Source organism: Heterocephalus glaber, unplaced genomic scaffold (genome assembly GCF_053883595.1).
Source record: "Heterocephalus glaber isolate CG9 unplaced genomic scaffold, H.glaber_assembly_v1.0 deba00001442, whole genome shotgun sequence".
Classification (NCBI taxonomy): Eukaryota; Metazoa; Chordata; class Mammalia; order Rodentia; family Bathyergidae; genus Heterocephalus; species Heterocephalus glaber.
The window spans coordinates 49,193,753-49,216,410 of NW_028258296.1; the positions used below are offsets into that span (position 1 = coordinate 49,193,753).

General features: G+C 41.1%; 1 protein-coding gene and 1 pseudogene across 8 annotated transcripts in view; both read right to left on the bottom strand.

The window, feature by feature from the left end:
- Positions 1-14,823, bottom strand: part of Csde1 (cold shock domain containing E1) — a 40,290-nt gene extending 25,467 nt beyond the window's left edge. For 5 of the 8 annotated variants that reach the window (XR_015452045.1, XM_087213289.1, XM_087213287.1 and 2 more), the window contains exons 1-2: positions 14,765-14,823; positions 5,088-5,479 (exon numbers count right to left, since the gene is read on the bottom strand). Coding sequence is in view for 3 of the 8 variants with exons in the window: in XM_087213288.1 (XP_087069414.1) it covers positions 3,892-3,930 (39 nt within the window). In the remaining 5 variants the exon portion in view is untranslated. Of the gene's footprint in view, positions 1-3,891; positions 4,590-5,087; positions 5,480-14,764 lie in introns of those variants that run through there. The other 3 variants (XM_087213288.1, XM_087213283.1, XM_087213285.1) reach the window with 2 other exon arrangements.
- Positions 9,312-10,421, bottom strand: LOC110350987 (U3 small nucleolar ribonucleoprotein IMP4 pseudogene; annotated as a pseudogene).
- Positions 14,824-22,658: the final 7,835 nt, after the last annotated feature.

Here is a 22,658-nt window from a genome sequence, read left to right on the forward strand (position 1 = left end):
TATACATCATCCCTAAATACAGTAATTCATGACAGGGTAGCATTTTTTAAAAGATGAAGTATCCAGCCAGGCATGGTGGTGTGCACCTGCAATCTCAGTACTCTGTGAGCCTGAGGCAGAAAGATCTCAATTTTGAGGTCAGCCCAGGCAATTTAAAGATTTAGTGAGACCCTATCACCAAAAATTTTTTTTTGGAGGTAGGGTCGTGTCATGTAGTTCAGGCTGCCCCTGAACTCACTATGCAGCCCAGGCTAGCTTTGAACTTATGGAAATCCTCCGGTCTCTGCCTCTAGAGTGCTGAGATTACAGGTGTGTGCCACCATCCCTAGCTCTGTCTCGGAATTTAAAAAGGGCTGGGTATATAGCCAGGGCCCTGAATTCAACCCCCAGAACCACAAAACAATTAAAATTTTCTTAGCATCCAGAACACTATTCTAATGAAATGTTTCTGCACTTAACCATAATACTGCTTATTTCTCTGGGTGTCGTTTTTTTTTTTGGTGCCAGGAATTGAATTCAGGACCCTGTGCTTGCCAGGCAGGCGTGGCACCACTGAGCTACATCCCTAGTCTACCAATATGTTTTACAACGTAAACAAAGTAGCATAATTACACAATCTACAAATACACATATTGACTTTACACGGTCTTTGTTATTTTTGGCTGGTAATGGGGTTTGAACTCAGTCTTCACACTGAGCTACATCCCTAATCCTTCCTATTTTTTTTGAGACAGGGTTTTGATAAATTGCTAAAGACCCAGGCTTGGTATGAACTTGTGACCCTTCCATCTTGGCCTCCCAGTGCTGGGATTATAGGTGTGCCTCACCACACCCAGGTGACAACAGGTTTTCAATTAACAAGCAATAAAAACATAGGGCCATTATTCTAGATTACTGGCTTAGGTTATGATTTTCAAGTGTGCTTTTTTTCATACTCAGACTATAGTTCTTACTATACAAATAAGAAAACAATCTTTAGTGCAGGAATCAGACATCCCCCCAAAAAACCAACATTCTCAAGACTCCTTTCCTACCACACATCCCTGCAGGTAAAAGAACCCTATTTTACTTAGAAAGGGAAAATCAACCAGAATTAGGAAGGGATGAGAGCAAGTCTGTCTGTCTTTCTTTCTTTTGAGACAGGGTCTCATCATGCAGCCTTGAACTCATGGCCATCCTCCTGCTTCAGCCTCCCAAAGACCATTGGGACTACAGGCGTGCACCACGTCTTGCCCAGCAAATATTTCCTTGTAAGACTTGTTTCACCAACAAGGATAATGGAATTTAGGCTGGACTGCTCTTCACTGCTGAATACATACCAAAACAGAGATGAAAAGGAAATTTTCTCTTCTCCCAGAATCTTTGCTGACTTGAGCTACCTTTCCCATTTATCCTTTATCCATTTTGAAAACTTTCAGGGCTGGGGAATGTAGCTCACTGGTAGAGCTCTTGCCTAGCATGCATAAGGCCAAGATTGATCCCAACAACCCCCATCCCACCCCAAGACTTTTACATATGCCACTCAAACAACTATTTAGATGTGCTAACACTTCAAATAACTCCTAAAAATTTGGCTGAACTATATTTTATGCCATGAGAAATTATTTCTTTCCCAATGCCACCAAAAACCTTTTAAAAGTATCATTAAACAAAATGGAGGGCCGGGGATTCAGCTTAGTGGTTCCGGCACCTGCCTCACAAGCGCAAGGTCCCGAGTTCGATTCCCGGTACCAAAAAAACAAATAATGCTGTAAACAAACTGGAAATCATTATTTAAAAAAATGACATTAAAGTAGGGTAGGTGACCAATGGATAAAATAGCTCAATAGCAGATCCCTGTTCATAAAAATGTTCAGATAAAGACATTCAGTATAAGGGTTAGTGGTGGAAGAAGAAAACAGGAAGTAAAAATTATCTGATATTTAATAGGAGGATGGGGGTTTAGCTCAGCGGTGCTGCACCTACCTCAAAAGCGCAAAGTCCTGAGTTCAATCCCCAGTACCAAAAAAAAAAGTCATAGGAGAAAAGACTCCCAAAAATAACTGCTTGGCTCACAGTTATATAAACACATACTCAAAAGAATTAAATGCCTTAACAATTATCAAAAACAGAAGGGGCCAGGGATTTAGCTCAGTGGTTCCGCCGCCTGCCTCGAAACCACAAGGTCCTGAGTTCAACCCCCATTACCAAAAATAAATAAATAAAATAAAATCCTTTGCATTGAACAATCCTCAGCATTGAACAGATCACAATAGTGAAATACGGTTTTCTCCTTCTAGTATTTGAAAAATTAATCATTTGTTTCCAAATAAAAATTACAACCTGTTTTTAAAAATTCCCTTTGTTGGTTAACCTTGGGTTCCCCTTCGCCCCCCATTTTGGGTGTGCTACTAGGGATTGATCCCAGGATCTTCACAGTGAGCTAACATCCCTGGGATTCCAATTTGTAGAGATTAATTTTCAATTATTAGAGTTTGCATAGTTTTTCTCTCATGTTTTTGTTCTACCTTAATACTTGTCTCAGGACCTGTTGGGATGGTTAAACAAGTTGCTTCATACAAAAACCCTAGAATTAGTGCTTAGCACACAAGTACTCACATAATTACTTCTTAGATCTTTCAAAGCAGGCTGGGTGTGATGGCCCATGCCTGTGATCTCAGCAATCAGGAGGCTGAGGCAGGAAGACCATGAGGGGTTCAAAGCAGCCTAAATTGCATAGTAAGACCCTGTCTCAAAAAACCAAAACCAAAATAAAAAAAATAAAAACAAAATCAGTTTGAGCTGCACAAGGTGCACGCCTGTACTTCCAGAAGGCTAAGGTAAGAGGATTCTATGTTAAAGCACAGCCTGGGCAATTAAGTGATTTGTCAAGACTCTGTATCACAATAAAAAAGTAAAAAGGGATGGAGATGAAGCTCAATGTGAAGGCCCTGGGTTCAAGGTCTACTATTAAAGAAATAGCAGAACAGCTTTTTATGATCCTATTCCCCACAGATAAACATTGCTTACCATTTCATACTAGCATATTTTCAACTTCAGATTATAATCTAACAAGCACAATGTATTTCTACAATATATTTCTAATTTCAACAAGTTCCCACCTAAGGTTCTTTATTCTTGTGAACCAGAAAGGTTTTTAACTTGGACAACTGGTTAGATCAAATCCAGTCTCTCTAGCCTTGTCTTCACATTGAGTTGGTCACCAAGTCTTCATTTTTAACATTAGAAAACCTAGTATCTACCTGGTCTGCCATTTATTTATATACTAGATTTTCCTTACAGTCTATTCAAGCCTTCCCATTCTCAACCTACTCCTTAAATGAATATACTTATACTACTTTAAAATTGAAAGCCTAACGTAAACAAATCCTTGGATTCAATCCTCAGTACTACAAATAAAACCAAACCAAACCAAACCTACAATAACAAAAACTAAGCCAGGCATGGCGGCACATGCCTGTAATCCTAGCACCTGGGAAGCTGAGGAGGATCATCTCAAGTTCAAGGCCAGGGTGGGCTACACAGTGAGTTCAAGGCTAGTCTGCACCATAGAACAAGATTCTTTCTCAAAAAACCAAACAAACAAAACATCCAAAAAACAAAAACAGGTAAAAATCGATCTCTTTTGAAAAACAAAATCCACTATGCTCTTGTTTATAGCCATCTGATGGCTCCCTACAGAACAAAGCCAAATACTGTACTGGGTTCTTCAGAACCTGAGTCCAGCAAGCCTCCCCGTCTAGCTACTCTCCTCAACCCACAAGGCTGTTTTTCTAATCTGCTTAGAACTATTCAAGATATATACTATGTGTTTCCAGATTTCCCTGTCTGCTAATTATCTCCACACCTCTACTAGAAGATTCTCCCCCGTCTTAACAAAGTGCTACTAACCTTCAAATGTCCTTCCGAGGTAACTGCTCCTTCAGTCATATTCTTAGCACTTTACCAAAACCTTTATTTTACCCTTTATTAAATTGTGGTATTTTCTAATAAACTGCTCTAAACCCTAAGTCTCAATATTTTATTCATTATTGTTTTCTAATACCAGCAAGACCTAACAATATAGTAAGCACGTCAGCTACTCATAAATGTGCTAGTGACTGTACATAAGTACTGGATGTTGAAGAGGGTGGAAAAAAGGAAGCACAGGGCCAGGGATGTAGCTCAGTGGCACCAGACCTGCCTTGCAAGCACAAGGTCCTGAGTTCGATCCCTGGTAGCAAGAAAAAAAAAAGGAAGCAGAGATCATGAGTACCAATTATTACCTAGGTTTCAAAGATCCCTGTACAAAGATTGCAATGAACATCTTATTTGAAATTTTTTAGTACAGAGCACATCTCTAAGAGACCTATAAATCAAGGGACCTGCATGTATTAATATAATCTTGTGTGAAAAATCCTAGTTCTGGCTATATATATTGTTCTTTCTGACAAGAGACAATAAAGTAACGTTAATATTTGCATAGCAGAAGCCAGGTATGGTGGTGCAGGACTGTAATTCCAGCACTTAGGAGGTTGAAGCAGAAGCATCACAACCCTGGGCTTCATAGTGAGTTCAAGGCCAGTCTGAACTACCCAGCAAGACTGTCTCTAGAAAACAAAATAAAAACATAAAAATAAAATAATAAAATTTCATATTAGATAAGTGAGAACATAAAGTGATATTCTGGGTATCTTTAGATAAGAAATTTGGGTTTTATATTTGACCAAGCAGGAAATTCACAATTACAGAATTGATTCCCCCCCCCCCCATACTAGGGACTGAACCCAGCACCTTCACCTTGAGCTACATCCTCAACCTTTTACTATGTATTTTTTTTTTTGAGATAAGGTCTCAACAAATTATTAAGTTGCCCAGACTGGGCTTGAACTTGCAATCTTCCTGCCTCAGTCACCCACAGTGCTGGGATTATAGGCATGCACCATTAAACCTGGCTCAGAATTTTTTTGGTACCAGGGATCAAACTCGGGTCCTTGAGCTTGCGAGGCAGGCAGCGGAACCACTGAGCTAAATCCCTGACCTCAGAATTGATTCTTTTTTTTTTTGTACTGGGGATCAATTGATTCTTAATAAAACCACAAACCTACCTCGCAGTGATAATCAAATATTGCACTTTCAGTAGTATTAGCTGATTCTTCTTTTTCAGCACAAGTTTCAAAGGGCGAAAGTTAGTATTAAAAAAAAAAAAAAAAAAGCGAGAGAAAATGCTCTACCAAGCTAATAAAGAATACAATTGCTGCTGCACCAAGCAATCTCACAGTACAGCACTGAAGAAAACAAAGACTACTAGCAGCGTTGGGAAGTGCTCTTTCAAAGCTGTTGAGTAGGCACAAACTTCTTGTTTCAGATCAAGTGTTGTGTCTTCAACTTAAGTGTACTCTTCTTTGGTCTTGTTGGTTGTTACGAGGTTTGTTCCTTGCCTGATCTGAACTTGAAGCAGCAGTTTCAGGTGGTAAAGTCTGTTCTGTTACACTTCATACTAGAGGAAAAAATGAAGATATTAAGTATAACATATACAAAACAATGAAGCACAGAGGGCGAAGAGTAGGACAAACTCATCACATTAACTCAGAGTCACTAGTGAAGGAATAGAGAAAACTTGGAAGTACTTATTTGATAATATCTGAGACTGCTCAAGTGATTGTTTTCTTTAGTATCACATATCCAAGACTTCAACCTATTTCAGAGTCCTTACTGACCTTCCACCCCCAATAAGCTGGAAGTTACTCAATATTCTATTCAGTAAAAGCATTTTATAAGCTTTATATCCAGCACTTCATTAGGTTTTGTGGGAAAGAAAAAAAAAAAAGACTTCCTCCCATCAGTTCACCATCTTGCTGAGAAGAGTTAAACTTGGAGGAAAAAAACCATACAAAATGCCAAAAATATGCTCAGCTACTATTTGAGTACCTATTATGTCACATACCAGAGTAAAACTACTTCTTTACTCACTTCTGTATGAGCATCAAAGAAACATGGTGGGTACAAGAAAAGATGTGTAATTTGAAATGAACCCGGAAAAATAGGCAGAATTCTAGGAAAAAAGAGTCCAGTATTCTAGCCATGAAATATCACATAAACCAAGCCAGAATATGCCACTAAATCCTAGGTTCCCTGAGAGTTGGGACCATAAATTATGATTTTTTTAAACCTAGCATCAAGTAGGTTTTTTTGCCTGAAAGACTATGGCAACAAGTGTGGGTTATTTCAGAAAAAATCAACAGGCTAGCCTGGCTAGAGCAGAGGTCTGGGCTTCAATGAAATAGGGTATGTAGCATGATGGACGTAGTACAGTCAGATTATGAAGCATTTCAATAGGAAACAGGCTTAGTTCTTGATGAAAGTGGTATTATGTCTTGAAATCCTATGGGAGAGGACCGTGAAAGAAACAAATCTCATTTAAGCTGTTGTAGTAAACAGATGAGAAACTGTAGAAGAGGAACATATTTGCAGAAAAAAAAAAAATCACAGAAATCTTGTTATTTATAAAATTATAAATGATTATTTTGCACCAGCTTAAAACAGTGCTCTTAATTGAAATGAGTTTTGGCCAGGTGTGGTGGTGCACACCTGTAATCCCAGCCCTGAATGCTGTTGAGTTCAAGGCCAGATAGGGCTATGCTGCCTGCGAAACCTTGTCTCAGTAAGCCAAACCAAACCACATCAAACCAGAGTTTTGTTTTAGATAGGAGTCTCATGATGTTGCCCTGACCTGTCTAGAACTCTTGGGCTCAAGTGATCCTCCCACAGCCTCAGCAGCCATGACAGGTATGCATCATGTACAGCAACTGAAATGATTCATATGGGGAGAAAAAGGCAGACATGCTGATAGATGGATAACATATTCATGTATAGCTGAAAGTGGCAGCACATGTCTGTAATCCTACTTGGGAGGCTGAGGCAGGAGGACCAGCCAAGAGTCTGAGGCCAGCCTGAAGTACAAAGTGAAACCCTGTCTCAAAACAAACAAACAAACAAACAAACTTCAGTGATATTTTCCAGCCAACATTCTAGGCAGGAGGTTCTTAATTCTGGCTAAACATCTAACTCACTCAGGCAACTTTCAAAAAAACAAAAAACTGCACAAAGTGCTGGGTGTGGTAGTATACGCCTGTCATCCCAGAACTGGCACTAGCCCACCAGAGGCAGGATCATTGGGAGTAAAAGCCAGCCTGGGCTACATAGTGAGTTGGAGGCCAGCCTGAACTATATAGTGAGACCTTGTCTCAAAACAAAACAAAACAAAACAAATCTGTAAAAGAGCATGAGTTCCACACAGAAATTCTAAATTTACCAAACTACCATAGGTGTCAGGCATTATGTCTCAAATTTCTGAGAAGCGAGCTCAACTTCATTGCTATGCCTGTTATCACATAACAGCAAAGGTGTCAGGCATTGGCAAATTTTCTTTCTTTTTTTTTTGAGACAGGGTCTCCCTATGTAGTTCAGGCTGGCCTCAAACTCACTATGTAGCCCAGGCTGGCCTTGAACTCACGTTGATCCTCCTGCCTCAGCCTCCCAAGTTCTGGGATTACAGGCATGTGCCACCATGCCTGGCTGGTAAGTTTTCTTTGTTCTCTATCAAAGATTTCAGACTTGCACTAAGGATTAAACCACTATTTAAAATACCTCTATTCTTTTTATTGTTTTTCAGTTCTTTTCCCAGATAGGTCTATTCCCTCCCCTAATCCTTAGCTTTTGGCATGTTCCTAAAGTCTATCATTCTTTGTTGCTATGGGTCTTCCCACAAAGGATATAATTTTGGCATCTTCAAGGTGACCAAAATCCCTTCTTGACCATTCCAGCACAGACTCATTACCTTAATTTCCACTGAAAGAACAGTATCCACTGAAAATATCTGCATTCTGGTATCAAATCATTCTGCATTTTTTGTAGGAGTAGTACTGGGGACAGAATCCAGGGCCTTCACACTGAGCCACATCCCAGCCCATTTTTAAATTTTGAGACAGGGTTTCATAAGTTGCCCAGGCTAGGCTCGAACTTTCAATCCTTCTGCCTCAGCCTCCTAGAGTGCTGGGATCACAGGCGTGTGTCACCATACACAGCTTGCTTCATATTTATATCTTCTTTTTCTAATTATGTCTCGAATTTCTGAGAAGCAAACTCAACTTCATCACTATGCCTGTTATTGCTTAACCCAGTGCTGCTGAACAACTACAGCAAAAATATACCAAAAAGATAGTTAATCCATAACGGGCAAAATGATACCATAGTTCAAGTGTAAACAGTTCTATCAACTTTAACTGTATGGAGTTTTAACTATTCAATCAAGAAATAACAGTCTTCGATCCCTGGTACCAAAAAAGAAAAAAAAAAGAAAAAGAAATAATAGTCTGTATAATAGTTTTATCTTAATTCCTTAGGTTTATTTATGGGTTGAATTCTGTCTTGTAGGGGGAAAACCCCCCCAAATACCTCAAAATGTCAACTGTATTATAACCCAATAACTATATTATAACCTAAGGTATTGTGTTAACAATCATCAAACTTCCTATCCAATAACACAAATAAGATGCTTCTAAAATCTGGAGAACTGCAGGGCCAATCTTTTTTTTTTTTTTTTAAAGAGTTTCACTATGTAGTTCAGGTTGGCTTCACACTCAGTGATCCTCCTGCTTCAGCCTCCAGAATGCTGGGATTACAGGCCACCGTTACCAGCGGTGGGGCCAATCTTGGGTATTAATGAGACCTATTAAGATCTATGAAAACTCAGGCCAGGGATTTAGCTCAGTGGTGCGCTGCCTGCTCACAAGCGCAAGGTCCTGAGTTTGATCCCCAGTACCAAAAAAGATCTATGGAACCTCAAGAAATTTACCAGAAGTCTTGAATTCAGAGTGACTGAATTAGTATCTTCATATCTACAAATTTACTAATAAAGCCGCTTCTCAAATTAATACTTGCTGAAGGATTTCAAGGTACTATATAGGTCAGGCACTTAAAAAACTGGTTATCTACTTATACCAACATTCATCCATGGGTACTGACAATTTCTTTTTCCTTCACCTCCTGAACACACAGTTAAGACTAGGGCACAATTTTAGCCTCCTTGATTGTTAAATAGTCAACTTCTTTTTCCTTTGCTCAATATGGAAACAGTATCATTATTAATAATCAATTACTACATCACTTTGTTTCAGGAGTTAAAGCTAATTCCTTCACTTGAACTCAATCCAAATGGTTATTCCTCACTGGCACCACTTTTAAAACTATCATCACCCATTTGTTATTATCTCCCTCACAGCTGCTTTAACTCAAAGGTCATGGACGCAGCAGGCACTAAATCTGTATGTGCCTAACTAACATTTATTTTTGGTGGTGTGACACACAGGGTTTATTTTGACCCCACCAGCCCCTTATCCCACACCTGGGCTCAGTAGGCCTGTCTGTTACAAAGGCCCCCTTCAGTTTGCAAGGCCACACCCCGACTGGCTAGCAGGCTCACTCAGCACTCAAGAACAACCTCTTGAGTGGTGTTTGTATAGGGGTTCCAGTGGCACTCCCCATCTGCTGGGGCCTCCTGCTCCAGCATGCCCAGGCGAATCATATACAACTTCAGCTCAAAGCCAAGCCCAACTTCTGTCAGTTTTATGTGACAGTGGTCTGCCCTCTTATAGACATGGTGCTGGAATGAAACAGACCTTCTGGTTTGCAAAGCTGATGAGTGGGTGCCATCTTTAGCCACAGGTCACAGATTATGTCAGAAACTAGCTTGCCAAGGAGAAAGAAGCCATGAAAGGATGAGGTGGGGCTTGGTCTCAGACATGGTTCCAGGTCTGGGATGTCAGGCCACATGACAACAAAGCAGTGTGAAGTACACAGCAGGGCCAAATGGCAGGTAGCTGACAATAAGCCCCACAGGTGTCCCTTGATGTTCAAGGTTGGTGACTCTCATTGGTGTGCAGGTTCTCACCAGTGGCCCCAAACCATGCCAGCCTTGGTTTGCATTATAGGCACCAGGGAACACCAGCTTCAGTTGGTTTGCAAACATCTTCAGGTGGAAACTGGGATCAAGGGAGCCAGTGATCATGACCTTGGGATCCTCAACACTAGCTCATCGATATTCATCATTTAAATGGCTGGTCATACCTTCACCACTGGCATCATCAGGGACCCCTGTAAGCCCAGAGGCTCCTGGCCTAACTCTGGGAATGAGGCAGTTTTCTTCAAGTGTGCCAGACTTTCTACTTCCTTTCCTGGGCAGATCACTGTGCCTCCTAGCAGGCCTTGCAGCATAGGTGCTGTATTTGAGGAGTAGCATCCTGAGTGCCACTTCCACATGAGTCTAGAACTATAGGTGTCACCTGCATCCGCTGAACTAAAATATTTGTCATAATCCATCTATAGCTGGGTGTGGTGGCGCATGCCCATAATCCAGTACTCCAGAGGCTGAGGTGGGAGGATCACCACAAGTTTGAGGTCAGCCTGGGCTGCACTGTGAAACCCTATCTCAAATAAAACCAAAAAAACCTTACCCCCCCAATCTAAAATACATCACAATACAGGGTTTATGTGTTTTGTTTTGTGAGACAGGGTCTTCCTATGTAGCCCAGGCAATCTTCCTGCCTCAGCCTCCCAAGTGCTGGAATTACAGGCATGCACCACCACACCCAGCTCACAATACAGGGTTAATAATTTTGTCAAATCATTCTAAAAGTCTGACAGTGCTCATTTGGGGAGAATTTTGATGAAAGGTTAACAGTTCTCCTCCTAACCCTCTTCCTTTAGACGAATACTCTATTCCTTTGAGAGAAAAAGTGAAGACCCAAATAGGTCATATTTTCCATTGTCTAATGTCACCAAACCCCACAGCTGAATAAATTTTCCATGGGAAAAAGGCATTTTTTGGCAGGGGGGGATTTGCTTTTGCTTCACTGTTCCTATTTCTTGAAGTAAATCTATCAAATTCCAGTGTAAGCCAGGCATGGTGGCAGTGCATTCCTGTAATCCCAGCATTCTGGGAGGCTGAGGCAGGAGGATCTCAAATTTGAGCCCAGCCTAGGCAATTTAACAATATCTCACCAATCAACACACACACACACACACACACACACACAGTGTGTGTGCCTATAGTAGCTCAGTGTGAAGACCCTGGGTTCAATCCCCAGTAGTAGTGGTGGTAGGGGGTGTGGATCTAAGTTGCCACCTATTGAGTAGAAATCAAAGAAAATTTGATGGGCTATCTTTTTGAATAAGTTTAGTAGTAACAACCATGCTGATTTTTAATTACACAAAAAGGTACTGAGATACTTAAAAAGTACATTATCTATCACCTAACTACTGTTATATACACTAACAGTTTGAAGTATGACAGATGCCAGTGGGAGAAGCTGAAGAAATACTCCAGACACATCAGCAAACAATGTATTGTCCAACAAAAATACAGTGCAAGCTATATCCATAGTTTAAAATTTTCTAGTACTCATATTAAGGTCAAAAGAAACAGATGAAATTAATTTAATGTCTTATTTAACAAACATATCCAAAGTTTATATCCCTCAAAATCTGAAACTGGCATGGTGACATACGCCTGCAATTCCAGCCCTCAGGAGGCTGAGGCAGGAGGATCACTGCAAGTTCAAGGGCAGCCTGAACTACACAGCAAAATCCTGTCTCAAAAAAACAAAAAACCAACAACAAAAGAATTCCGATGTTACTTTATAATCATAGCATGTTTCAATTCTGACTAGTCACACTTTAAATGCACAATAGCCTCATGTAAATAGTAGCTATCACAGTCCATAGAGTAGTGATCAAGGGGAAGAAAACATGCCTACTAAAGCTAAAAGTGAAAGAAAGACTACAGGACAAAGATTTGCACTAATAAAAGGAGGCAGTACCCGATATGGGAGCTTACAGTCACTAAATTGAAGCAGAAGTGCAAATAACTAGCTAGGTACTGGCTACAGCTGCAAACCAAAAGACAGTTTACATGTGCAACTGAGAAACTGTCCAATTTATTTTCAACTGCATGTTAATATTTGACCTCAGTATGAAAGGACATAATAGGTATTTTTAAAGCTTTGTATTGGTTTGTTTTTAATTAGGCACTCCACAAAGGGAAGTGGGAAACATTATAATACAGAGACAGGAATTTTTAAAATCCTGATTGGGCACAAAGGATTTTAAAGCAAGAAATGATAGGACTCAAGAAAACAAGTCACACTTTTCTTTTTTTTTGAGACAGTGTCTCACTATGTAGTTCAGGCTGGCCTCGAACTCATGGTCATGGTCGATCCTCCTGCTTCAGCTGCCCGAGTGCTAGGATTACAGGTGTGCACCACCATGCCGGGCTTATAAGTCACTCTTAAATTACAGTCTATTAAAACTTATAAAATACACTTAAATTTTCTTAGCTGAAATAATTCTCTATTATGCAACTCCTGAATGTTTTAACAGCTCTCCTTAAGTTTGTGTCAAAGATCTCAAAGTGCTCCCCCACCTTTTAAGACATAGCTGAGGCATATTTTTTGTGTTTAACAAAATCTCAAGATTTGTATTTTATTTTGCAATATATTCCTAAAATTAAACCTTCAAAAATTTGCCCAAAGAATTTCCATGTTTCAACTACCTTGTTGGAAGTATGGCTCTCAAAGCAACGCCAATAAACTGTATACTTAAAAGGGTTTAAGCACAGGGCCGGGGATTTAGCTCAGTGGTTTCGATGCCCGCTGCGCAAGCACAAGGACCCGAGTTCAATCCCTGGTACCAAAAAAAAAAAAAAAAGGGTATAAGCCGTAAATTTTATATTATGTATTATTTTATCACAATTTAAAACACCAAAAAAAGGGGATGGCTTTGTAGTGTTTTTATCTGGTGGGAAGGAGGGGAGAAAACAGGTTAAGATAAAGCAGGAAAGCATGTCAGCGTTCACTTAATTTTCCTTTCTAGAAATTTACTAGAACTTTCAACTATACTCTTTAAAGGTCATACTTGTTAAGTTAGAACTTATTTACAAAAAAAGAAAACCTATCTTCTGAGCCTTAAATACTTTACTTTTCAACTCAGCTGCTATAAATACTCATCCCGATGGTAAACATCCAGAGCAGCTGCAAAACCACTCAAACTATTACTGGCCCTCTTATTTCGGTTCTAGAACTAAAAAGAAACAAGGTTGAATATTTATCTAGGTTTTGAGTCATATATATGCCTATTCAAGTATGTAATAAATTTCCTCCTTATCCACATCAAAGTGTTATATTGCCCCTAGATGTAGGACTGAGAATGTTAGTCTTCTAGGAACTCAAAATAAAAATTAGCGTTTTGGTAGAGAAGCTTGTGCTAGTGGGCTATAATCTGGAACTTACATTTTTAAAAAGGAAGTTGGCAGCTCTGGCTATGAAATGCCAGTTCATACCAGCATGACAAAAAGTTTAAGTCTCAGAAAAAACAGATTTAACTATTACAGTGCCTTTAAGCTTCTCTCCTTCTACTTGACTCCCAAGAATACTACATTCTTTCACTCATTTTAGGTGCAAAACAAGGAAATAAACTCGCCCAATTACAGTATGTAGTTTCTTTCTGGCAGTGTGAAGTGTGTTGGGAGTGTTCCCCGCCTCACTTGTGAGTCAAGCAAGACAGCAGCCATCTTCGTGTTTCTAAGGGAAACTTTCAAAGCAAAAGAACTAAAATTTCGCAATGATAAAACATCGGAAGGCTGAGCATGCAGGCGCATGCCTGCAATCCCATGAGAGGCTGAGGCAGGAGGATCAACGCACGTTCCAGGGCACCTTGAATTAGAGTTAAACCCTGTCTTAACAAAACAAAACCCCAAAACAAACAAAAACATTGAATGGTAAAAACCTCACGTATGTCTCTGACTGAGACTCCTAAAAACTAACTTTACATAGAATGATGAAGCCAAGCCGTTCATTGCACAATGCGAGGCAGTGCTTGCACCACAGGAGACAGAGGAAGTGGTAGCGAGGCTACCACTGATCACTGAACACGCCGTTTCCTCCAATATAGAGGTGGGAAACACGTGCTAAAAAGATTAAGAAAGCCGAAGGGGAGACCAACGGGGTAAGGTTGGTTGTTGAGACCCAGCTGTAGATGACTGGAAGTAAGGATGTCAACTGTGCTGTGCTACAGTGCTAGTTTTAGATGAGGAAAGGTGTCTCCCTTAGCACTTCCTCTAGATGGAGCGGGGTCTCAGTCCCCACACAAAGAAGGGGCCACTGCCGCACTGCGCTCTGGTATTCGTAGTCATGTCCCCAAGCAGGTGATGGCCAAGAAAAAACAGGGTCCGGAGACAGAGTAGGCCCCTCTCCCCTGCCTCTAGCTCTTTCAGCTACACACAAAGGACCGCGCTACCAATCTCTCGCCCCGCCCGCCGGGACTTGTAGTTCCCGTTTGCCCAGCCAAGCCGCAGAGGGGGAAGCGGCCAGACTACTGCTCCCAGCAGCCTCCGCGCCCGAGCCCCGCACCCTCGGCCTCCATCTTGGCTGCGGTCGAAGCCTCCATTTTCGCTCCCTCCCCCCACTTTAGTCATCACCACCGCTACTACCACGCGCGCCCCCCGGCTTCAACTCCTCGCTACGGTTCTGCAGACTGACATGAGGCCCAGACGGTTGAATAGGGAATGAAGAGAAAAGCCCAGGGTAGGAAACAGGGTGGGTGCTTCCCTACTCGGAGCTCAAGAAGTCCCCACCTTGACTCAGAAGTCTCTCCCGTTAGTCATGGTCTTCTATCGGCCCTTAGCTGGGCTTCCTGGTACCCCCCAATTGGACCCGGAGGTCGTACTCACCCCAACAGCTCAGCGCCCCCTCTCCAGCGCCGCCATAAGCAGCACGGCCCGGTACGTAGGAATAAATCTCGCTTCTCTCGCGAGATTTACAGGCTCCGGCTGCGTGCACGGGAAGGGAGGGGGACTATGCTCCTCATACGCTTGCGCAAAAGGGCTGAGTGACGCCAACCAGCTGTCTGCGTTTAGCCACAACTAAGATGGTGGTTATCCTTTATGTTTCTTCCTGGTGTCTGGCAGAAAGCAATTTCACTGTTTACTGACTCCGCTGGGACTCTAGGGGCGAGGTGGAACGTGATTTTAGGCGTCTCTGGGCTTTACAAACCTGAATATGTTTTACGCAGCGAGGCTAGGGTAAACCTTGAGAAAATATACAGTAATATCATGAAAAAGGGTTTCTCTTTTCCCAAAGATAATCCAGAAGACCTCAAACCTCAGTTTCTCTTTGCTGTCAGGGAAAGCGTTCTTTCCTTTATATTCAGATGAAATTTAATTAGTATAGAGTTGGGTTTTAGCCAACTAATTTGGAAGCCTAAGTGTCTTCCAGAAATTACATTGCTTGCAACAAATAGACAAGAGAGGAAGACTGTACCGATTGCTTCAAAACAAAGCAAAACCAAAAAAGCACAGACTACTTCAACTGACCTTTTTAGTTACCAGGAGATATTCGTAGTGTATCAAAGAGGCTGAATCAGGCTGGCATGCACCTTTGAGGCAAGAGGATCACTTGAGTGCTGGTGTTCCAGGCCTGCCTGGTAGCAATAGTGAGACCCAGTCTCGGAAGGGAAAAATACAGCAGGCTAGCCAGGTGTGGTGGCACACGTTTGTAATCCCAACACAGTGGGCAGCTGAGGATTACAAATTCAAAACCAGCCTGGGCAGTGAGATGAATCTCTCAAAAATAAAAAAAATTCAATGTGGTGGCGGTGTACGCCTGTAATCTCAGCATTTGGGGGAGGCGGAGGCAGAGGAACATAGCTGCAAAATCGAGGCCAGCCTGAGCTGCAAAGTGAGGCCTTATCTCAAAAAACAAAACAAAACAAAAAAACTGGAATCAGTAAGTGTAATTAAAAGGTTGAAATCTGGGCGAAGCGATGATTCATCCAATGAAGATATGAGAGAAGGGAGATTGGTAATTCTGACCTCAGAAAAATTCAATGGATTATCCCTTTCAAAAAATAAAAAATTCCAGTCCTAGAGGCCGGGGATATAGCTCAGTGATGCCGCCACCTGCCTCGCAAGCACAAGGTCCCGAGTTTGATCCCCGGTGCAAAAAAAAAAAAAGAAAAATGATAAATTCTCTTTAAAAAAAAACAGTCCAGTCCTCTGATGAAAAGAATGCTTTTCAGGATTCAGGGACTCACTTGACAGTACTGGAAAATGGTCAATCACTTTCCAGAGAGTTCTCCCACCTACTTGCCTCTTTACAGCCTCAGGATCCAATTAGGTATGGCAAGAAGCCTAGCAAAGGGAGAGGAGAATATCGCACCTCAAATATACTTTTTTGGAGACAGGGTCTCACTATGTAGTTCAAGCTGGCCTTGAACTCACTATGTAGTCCAGGCTGACTTTCAACTCAAAGCGATCCTCCTGCCTCAGCCTCCCCAGTGCTGGGATTACAGGCGTGTGCTCCCATCACCAGTGTAAGACCGAGGGCCTTACCAAACGCTCCAAGGAGCTGACTGCAGCAACGAACACCCGGGAAGGAACACACCGGACAAGTTGGAAAATAAAACAGACCTTTATTAGTCTGGCCAGATGGCACTCCCAAAGCAAAGTAGTTAAAAGAGGCAACTGGCTCAGAGTCCGAGGCTGTTTTATAGGGGGTTGAGGGGGAGGTTAACATGTAGATTTACGGAAAAAAAAGGAACAAAGGTTTGTGGTCGACTGTCACGTACTGATGGTCAGCAGACATACACACTAATGGTCACGACCGTCACATACTGATGGTCAGCAGACACATTGATGGATTGTTCTACAGGTAGTGGGCCCGGGAACATTTGTTCTCTGGACAAACAAGGGGTTGAGCAATTTTACTTAGGAACTCTGTTTCGTTGCAGATTCTATTATCCCAGAACTAACAAACACATTTTAACCATTAATTTACAAGTACAATAGAGGCTAGGGGAATAATTGATTTTGGAATCATGCAGTCCCACACCAGCTTTAAATATACTTCTTAGGTGTATTTTGAGTTAATTATTCAGAAAAATTGAAGACCTCAGAAAAAGGCATGGCTCTGAGAGAAAAAAAATCTACCTAGAGTAGTAAAGTACAGTGGTTTTGTCTGCTCAGCTTCCCCTTATCTGCCTAGGAACAATTCTTTGAGAAGAGATCAGAGGTCTGACACCTGGTCTAGGCAGAGTTTACCATAGATGGTCTTCTGACAGTGCTACCTAAGTAACTTTGACCACCATGTGGTTCCTCTCTTGCAACTCCCAGTGGCTTGTTTCTACCTCTCCCTCTGGGAGTCGCAGCCCACTATTTTTGTTCTGTAAGATACTATATATACATCGACTCTCTCTTTGTATGTGGCTCCCAAGCCTATGCATGTGTTAACTTTTCTTTACTGTCAGTATCATAAACTAAAACTATCAAACCTTCAGAGAGAAATGAGAATTTTTATTTTTTTAAAATTTCAAGACAGGATCTTGCCTTTATGAACAAAACCTCAGTCACACAGGAACTAGTGCAAAGAACCAACAACTGGGATCTCATCTTGTTAAAAAGCTTTAGCACAGCAAGAGAAACCACCATCACAGTGAAGAGACAACCCACAAAATGGGAAAAAATTTTTGCCAACTGTTCCTCAGACAAAAGAACTACTATCTAGTATATATAAAAACCTCAAAAAATCAGATCCTCCCCCAAACTTAAAGACCCAATCCAAAAATAAACATCTGAAATAAATAGACTCATCTCAGATGAAAAAGAAGAAATAGCAAATAGGTATATGAAAAAAATGTTCAGCGTCACTGGTCAATCAAAAGATGCAAATTAAAGCAATGCTGAGATTCCATCTCACACCAGAAAGAATGGCTATCAAGAAATCAACCAATAACAAATGCTGGAGGGACTGTGGGAAAAAGGAACACTTCTCCACTGTTGGTGGGAGTATAGACTGGTAGAACCACTGTGGAAATCAGTGTGGAGATTTCTCAAAAAACTAAAACTAAAAAACAAAAGAAAACAGAAAACTAAAACTAGAGGTTCCATTTGACCCAGCTATACTTCTTGGTATCTTCCCAAAAGAATTAAAAGCATCATACCACAGTGATATATGCACGCTCATGTTTATAGTGGCACACTTTATAATAGCTTAAATTTGAAATCAGCCCAATTGCCCATCAACTGGAGGCAGGCGCAGCATCACTGAGCTAAATCCTTGGCCCCTTCATTCTATTTCTTTTTTTGGTTTTTTGAGACTCTGTTCTGAAGGCTAGTCCTGAACTCACTATGTAGCCCAGACTGGCCTCAAACTCACAACGATCCACCTGCCTCAGCCTCCTGAGTGCTGGGTTTACAGGCATGCACCACCACACCAGGCTATAAGGAAATTTCTTGAATGAATAGGACAGCAGTATGAGAAGGTGTTAGAAATTGGTATGTTCTGCTGGAGAAGTACAGAATGTAAAACATTTCTAACCAGCTGTGTTGTTTCCTTTGTTGAATTATTAAATATAGACCTCCTTTTCCTGGCAAGAGATCTAGTCAGGATATTTAAATCTAATATTACAGAAAAACTGTCTTGGATTCTTGCACTAGATACAAGGCCATGTGAAGCTGGCTAAAAGTAGCATTAGGTCTGTGAGGACACATTCTCAAATGTCACAGCAAAGGAAAGTATAAAATATAATTGCATCACTGCCAATACCATTCCAGCAATACCATTTCTGTTAACAAAGGATAAAAACTTGATTTCTACCATTACATGTAGCATCTCTGTCTGTCTATCTATCTGTCTATCTAGAGACAAAGTCTCAGTAGGTCCGTAAATTGCCCAGGCAGGGCTTGAATGTATGATTATCCTGCCTCAGCCTTTCAGAGAGCTGGGATTACGCCCAACTGCCCAACTTCTAAAACTTCTAGAGACTTAAAAAAGAAAAATGGTGATACTGGGGATTGAACCTAAGCCCTTTGCACTGAGCTACCTCCCCAGCCTTTCCTTTTGCTTTCTTTTTTTTTTTTTTGATACTGGGGATCGAACTCGGGTCCTTGGGCTTGTGCAGCAGGCAGTGAAACCACTGAGCTAAATCCCCGACCCTCCCCAGCCTTTCTTATGATTTATTATCACTATTTTTTGAGGCAGGATCCACTAAGTCACTAACTTGCTTAAGTGGAACTTCAATTTGTGATCCTCCTGCCTCATCCTCCCAGAGCTCTGGGATTACAGGTCTCTTCCACCAGCCAGGCCTATCTTAACTGATACGACCATTTCATCACTTTCATTTTGAATATCTCAATTGCCTTTAAATTCCTCCTTCATCCAAAATTAGTATCAATTTACATTCATCTACCTATTTATTTATTTATTTATTTAGAGACAGGATTTCACTATGTAGTTCAGGCTGGCCTTGAACTCACTATGTAATCCAGGCTGGTCTCAAACTTGTGGTGTTGCTCCTGCCTCAGCCTCCTGAGTGCTGAGATTTAAGACAGGACTCCTGTGCGCCACAAAGCCTGGCAGTATCAATTTATCTTTAACATAAAATATAATTATGTATAAATGCAGAAGTATAAGTTTTAGCTTCTAATGCATTAGAGGAAGGAGCAAAGGGAGTAATTTCATTTAAATCACTTGTTAAAATGATTTATTCTTTGGACCATTACAACCCATAAGTAGAGGTAGCTTTCATTTTTAGAAGATCTCATTTTTAGAAGATCTCTACATTTAAAAGCAGTGCTTTTTTTAGATGAATTTTGAAGTCAAATAAAAAGGCAAAAAATGTAGTTTGCTTTTAAAATTTTTTTAAATCAGAGTTAATTGAAGCTTAAATTTATGAAAGCACTTGGAAAACCATCTTTTATACAAAGGAGCAGACATGGATTTGGGCAAGATCTTTAGTCCACTAGGGAACAATCATCAGAAAAGAAACTGAATGAATTATTTTTAGTTATTCATCATGCTTATTTTTCTACCTTGGGAAACAAATAGACAATTGATTATGGTTGTGTGTTTTATTCTCCACAATTGACAGTAAGCATATTACTGTATCACTAAGCATTAAAAGTGTCAGGCATGGTGACACACGACCATAATCCCAGCATTCTGGGAGGCTGAGGTAGGAGAATTGTGAATTTGAGCCTAGCCCGGGCAATTTAGTGATTAGCAAGACCCTGTCTCAAAATAAAAATAAAAAAGGGCTGGAGATATATAGCTCAGTAGGAAAACCCTGGGTTCAATCCACAGTAATAAAAAAGAAAAAGAAAAAAGAATAAGAAAGAAATAAAAGGTAAGCCCTTAGATATTTAAAACATTTTCTTGAGGAGTGGTAGATGATAAAAAATTTTTTTCAGAGGGTAGGTACTGGGGATTGAATAACACAGGGTCTTTGCAATAAGCTGCAGCCATAGCCATTTTTTATTTTCTCATTTTGAGATAGTCTCACAAAATTGCTAAATTGCTTAGGCTGAAACTGGGCATCCCCATACGTCCAGCATTTGGGAGGCTAGGGCAGGAGGATTGCCAAGAGTTCAAGGCCATCCTGAGCTACATAGGTCAAGGCCAGCCTGAAGTACATAGTAAGACCCCATCTAAAAAACCAACCCACTAACCAAACAAACAAAAGAATTATTTCCAAGCAGGGTGTGGTGGTGCATGCCTGTAATTCCAGCAAACTGAAAGGCTGAGGCAGGAAGATTGCAAATTCAAGCCCAGCCCGAGTGATTTAGAGAAAAGGTGTGTCGGGGGGAATGTATGGGGATGTAAATTAGTGTGAAGGCCCTGGGTTTAGTGGAAAGCAAACAACAATTCAATAAAACAATAACAATAATGTAAAAAAATTCAAATTTAAATAATACTGTATAAGAAATAGCTGGGTACTGTAATCCCAGCACTTGGGAGGCAGGAAGATTGCTCTGGGTTCAAGACCAGCCTGTGCTACATAGTGAGACCCTCTCTCAAAATAATAAAATAAAAACTTTGGGCTGGGGATTTACCTCAGTGGTTCCGCCTCCTGCCTTGCAAGCACAAGGGCCTGAGTTTACTGCTGCTTTTGCCTAGAAGGCCTTTCCTCCTAAGTCACCACATATTTGGCACTTTCTCATCATTCAGATTTCAGCTCAAATGTCACCAACTCACAGAGGCCTTTTCTAGTGTAAAAGCCCCCTTAGCAACATCATCCTTAATAGCAGCTTGTTCATCGTCCTCACTATATGGACTGCTATCTAAAATTAACACATTTATGAATTTAGTTGTTGCCTATCTCCCAAAACTATAGCATAAGATTCAATTTTCTGTTTGGTTCATTACTGTATTCTCAAAAGTCACCTCAAGAACCAGTGTGGGACTGCATGATTCCAAAATCAATTATTCCCCTAGCCTCTATTGTACTTGTAAATTAATGGTTAAAATGTGCTTGTTAGTTCTGGGATAATAGAATCTGTAACAAAACAGAGTTCCTAAGTAAAATTGCTCAACCCCTTGTTTGTCAGGAGAACAAATGTTCCCGGGCCCACTACCTGTAGAACAATCCATCAATGTGTCTGCTGACCATCAGTATGTGACGGTCGTGACCATTAGTGTGTATGTCTGCTGACCATCAGTACGTGACAGTCGACCACTAACCTTTGTTCCTTTTTTTTCCGTAAATCTACATGTTAACCTCCCCCTCAGCCCCCTATAAAACAGCCTCGGACTCTGAGCCAGTTGCCTCTCTTAGCTACTTTGCTTTGGGAGTGCCGTCTGGCCAGACTAATAAAGGTCTGTTTTATTTTCCAACTTGTCCGGTGTATTCCTTCCCAGGTGTTCGTTGCTGCAGTCAGCTCCTTGGAGCGTTTGGTAAGCCCCTCGGTCTTACACCAGGCATGGTGGTACATGCCCATAAACCCAGCACTCCAGGAGGCTGAATCAGGAAGATTATAAATTTTAGTTTAGACAGGGCATTTTATCCATTTAGCGAGACTCTGTCTCAAAATGAAAAAATACAAAGAACTAGGGATACAGCTTTCAGTGCAAATGCCCTGAGTTTAACCTCCAGAACTGCCATATATTTTGTTGTTGTTTGTTTGTTTTTTGGTATCAGGGATCAAACTCGGGACCTTGCGCACAGCAGGTAGGCTGGAACCACTGAGCTAAATCCCAGGCCCCTAGACCCTGTTTTAAAAAAACAAAAACAAACAACAACAGGAGCTGAGGATTTAGCTCAGTGGTTCTGCTGCCTGCCTTGCAAGTGCAAGGTCCCGAGTTCGATCCCTGGTACCAAAAACAAAAACAAAAACAGCATCTTGCTATGTAGTTCAGGCTGTCCTGGAATTTGAGGTAATCCTCCTGCCTCAGCCTCCCAAGTGCTGGGATTATGGTGTGTACCACCACACCTGATTTATAGCTCAATGAGATAATGCTTGCCTACCATGTGAGAGACCCTGGGGTCAATTACCAGTACCATTCCCATTTTATTTAGAAAAGTACATTTATTTATAGATGGGGTCTTGATTCATGCTGTGCACATGTATTGGCTAGACTGAGATTGTGGTAGCAATGGATACCTTGGACTGAAGTATAAAGCCCAAAACAAAAAGGGCCAAAAGATTGCTTGAGAAGAGAAAACTGAAACTTAATGAAAATACTAAAAATGCCATGCTGATTAAAGGGGGAAATGCAAATGCAACAGTGACACAAGTACTGAAAGGTATGTATGCACTGAAAAAACTCTATGGAGTTCTGGGGCCAGGAATT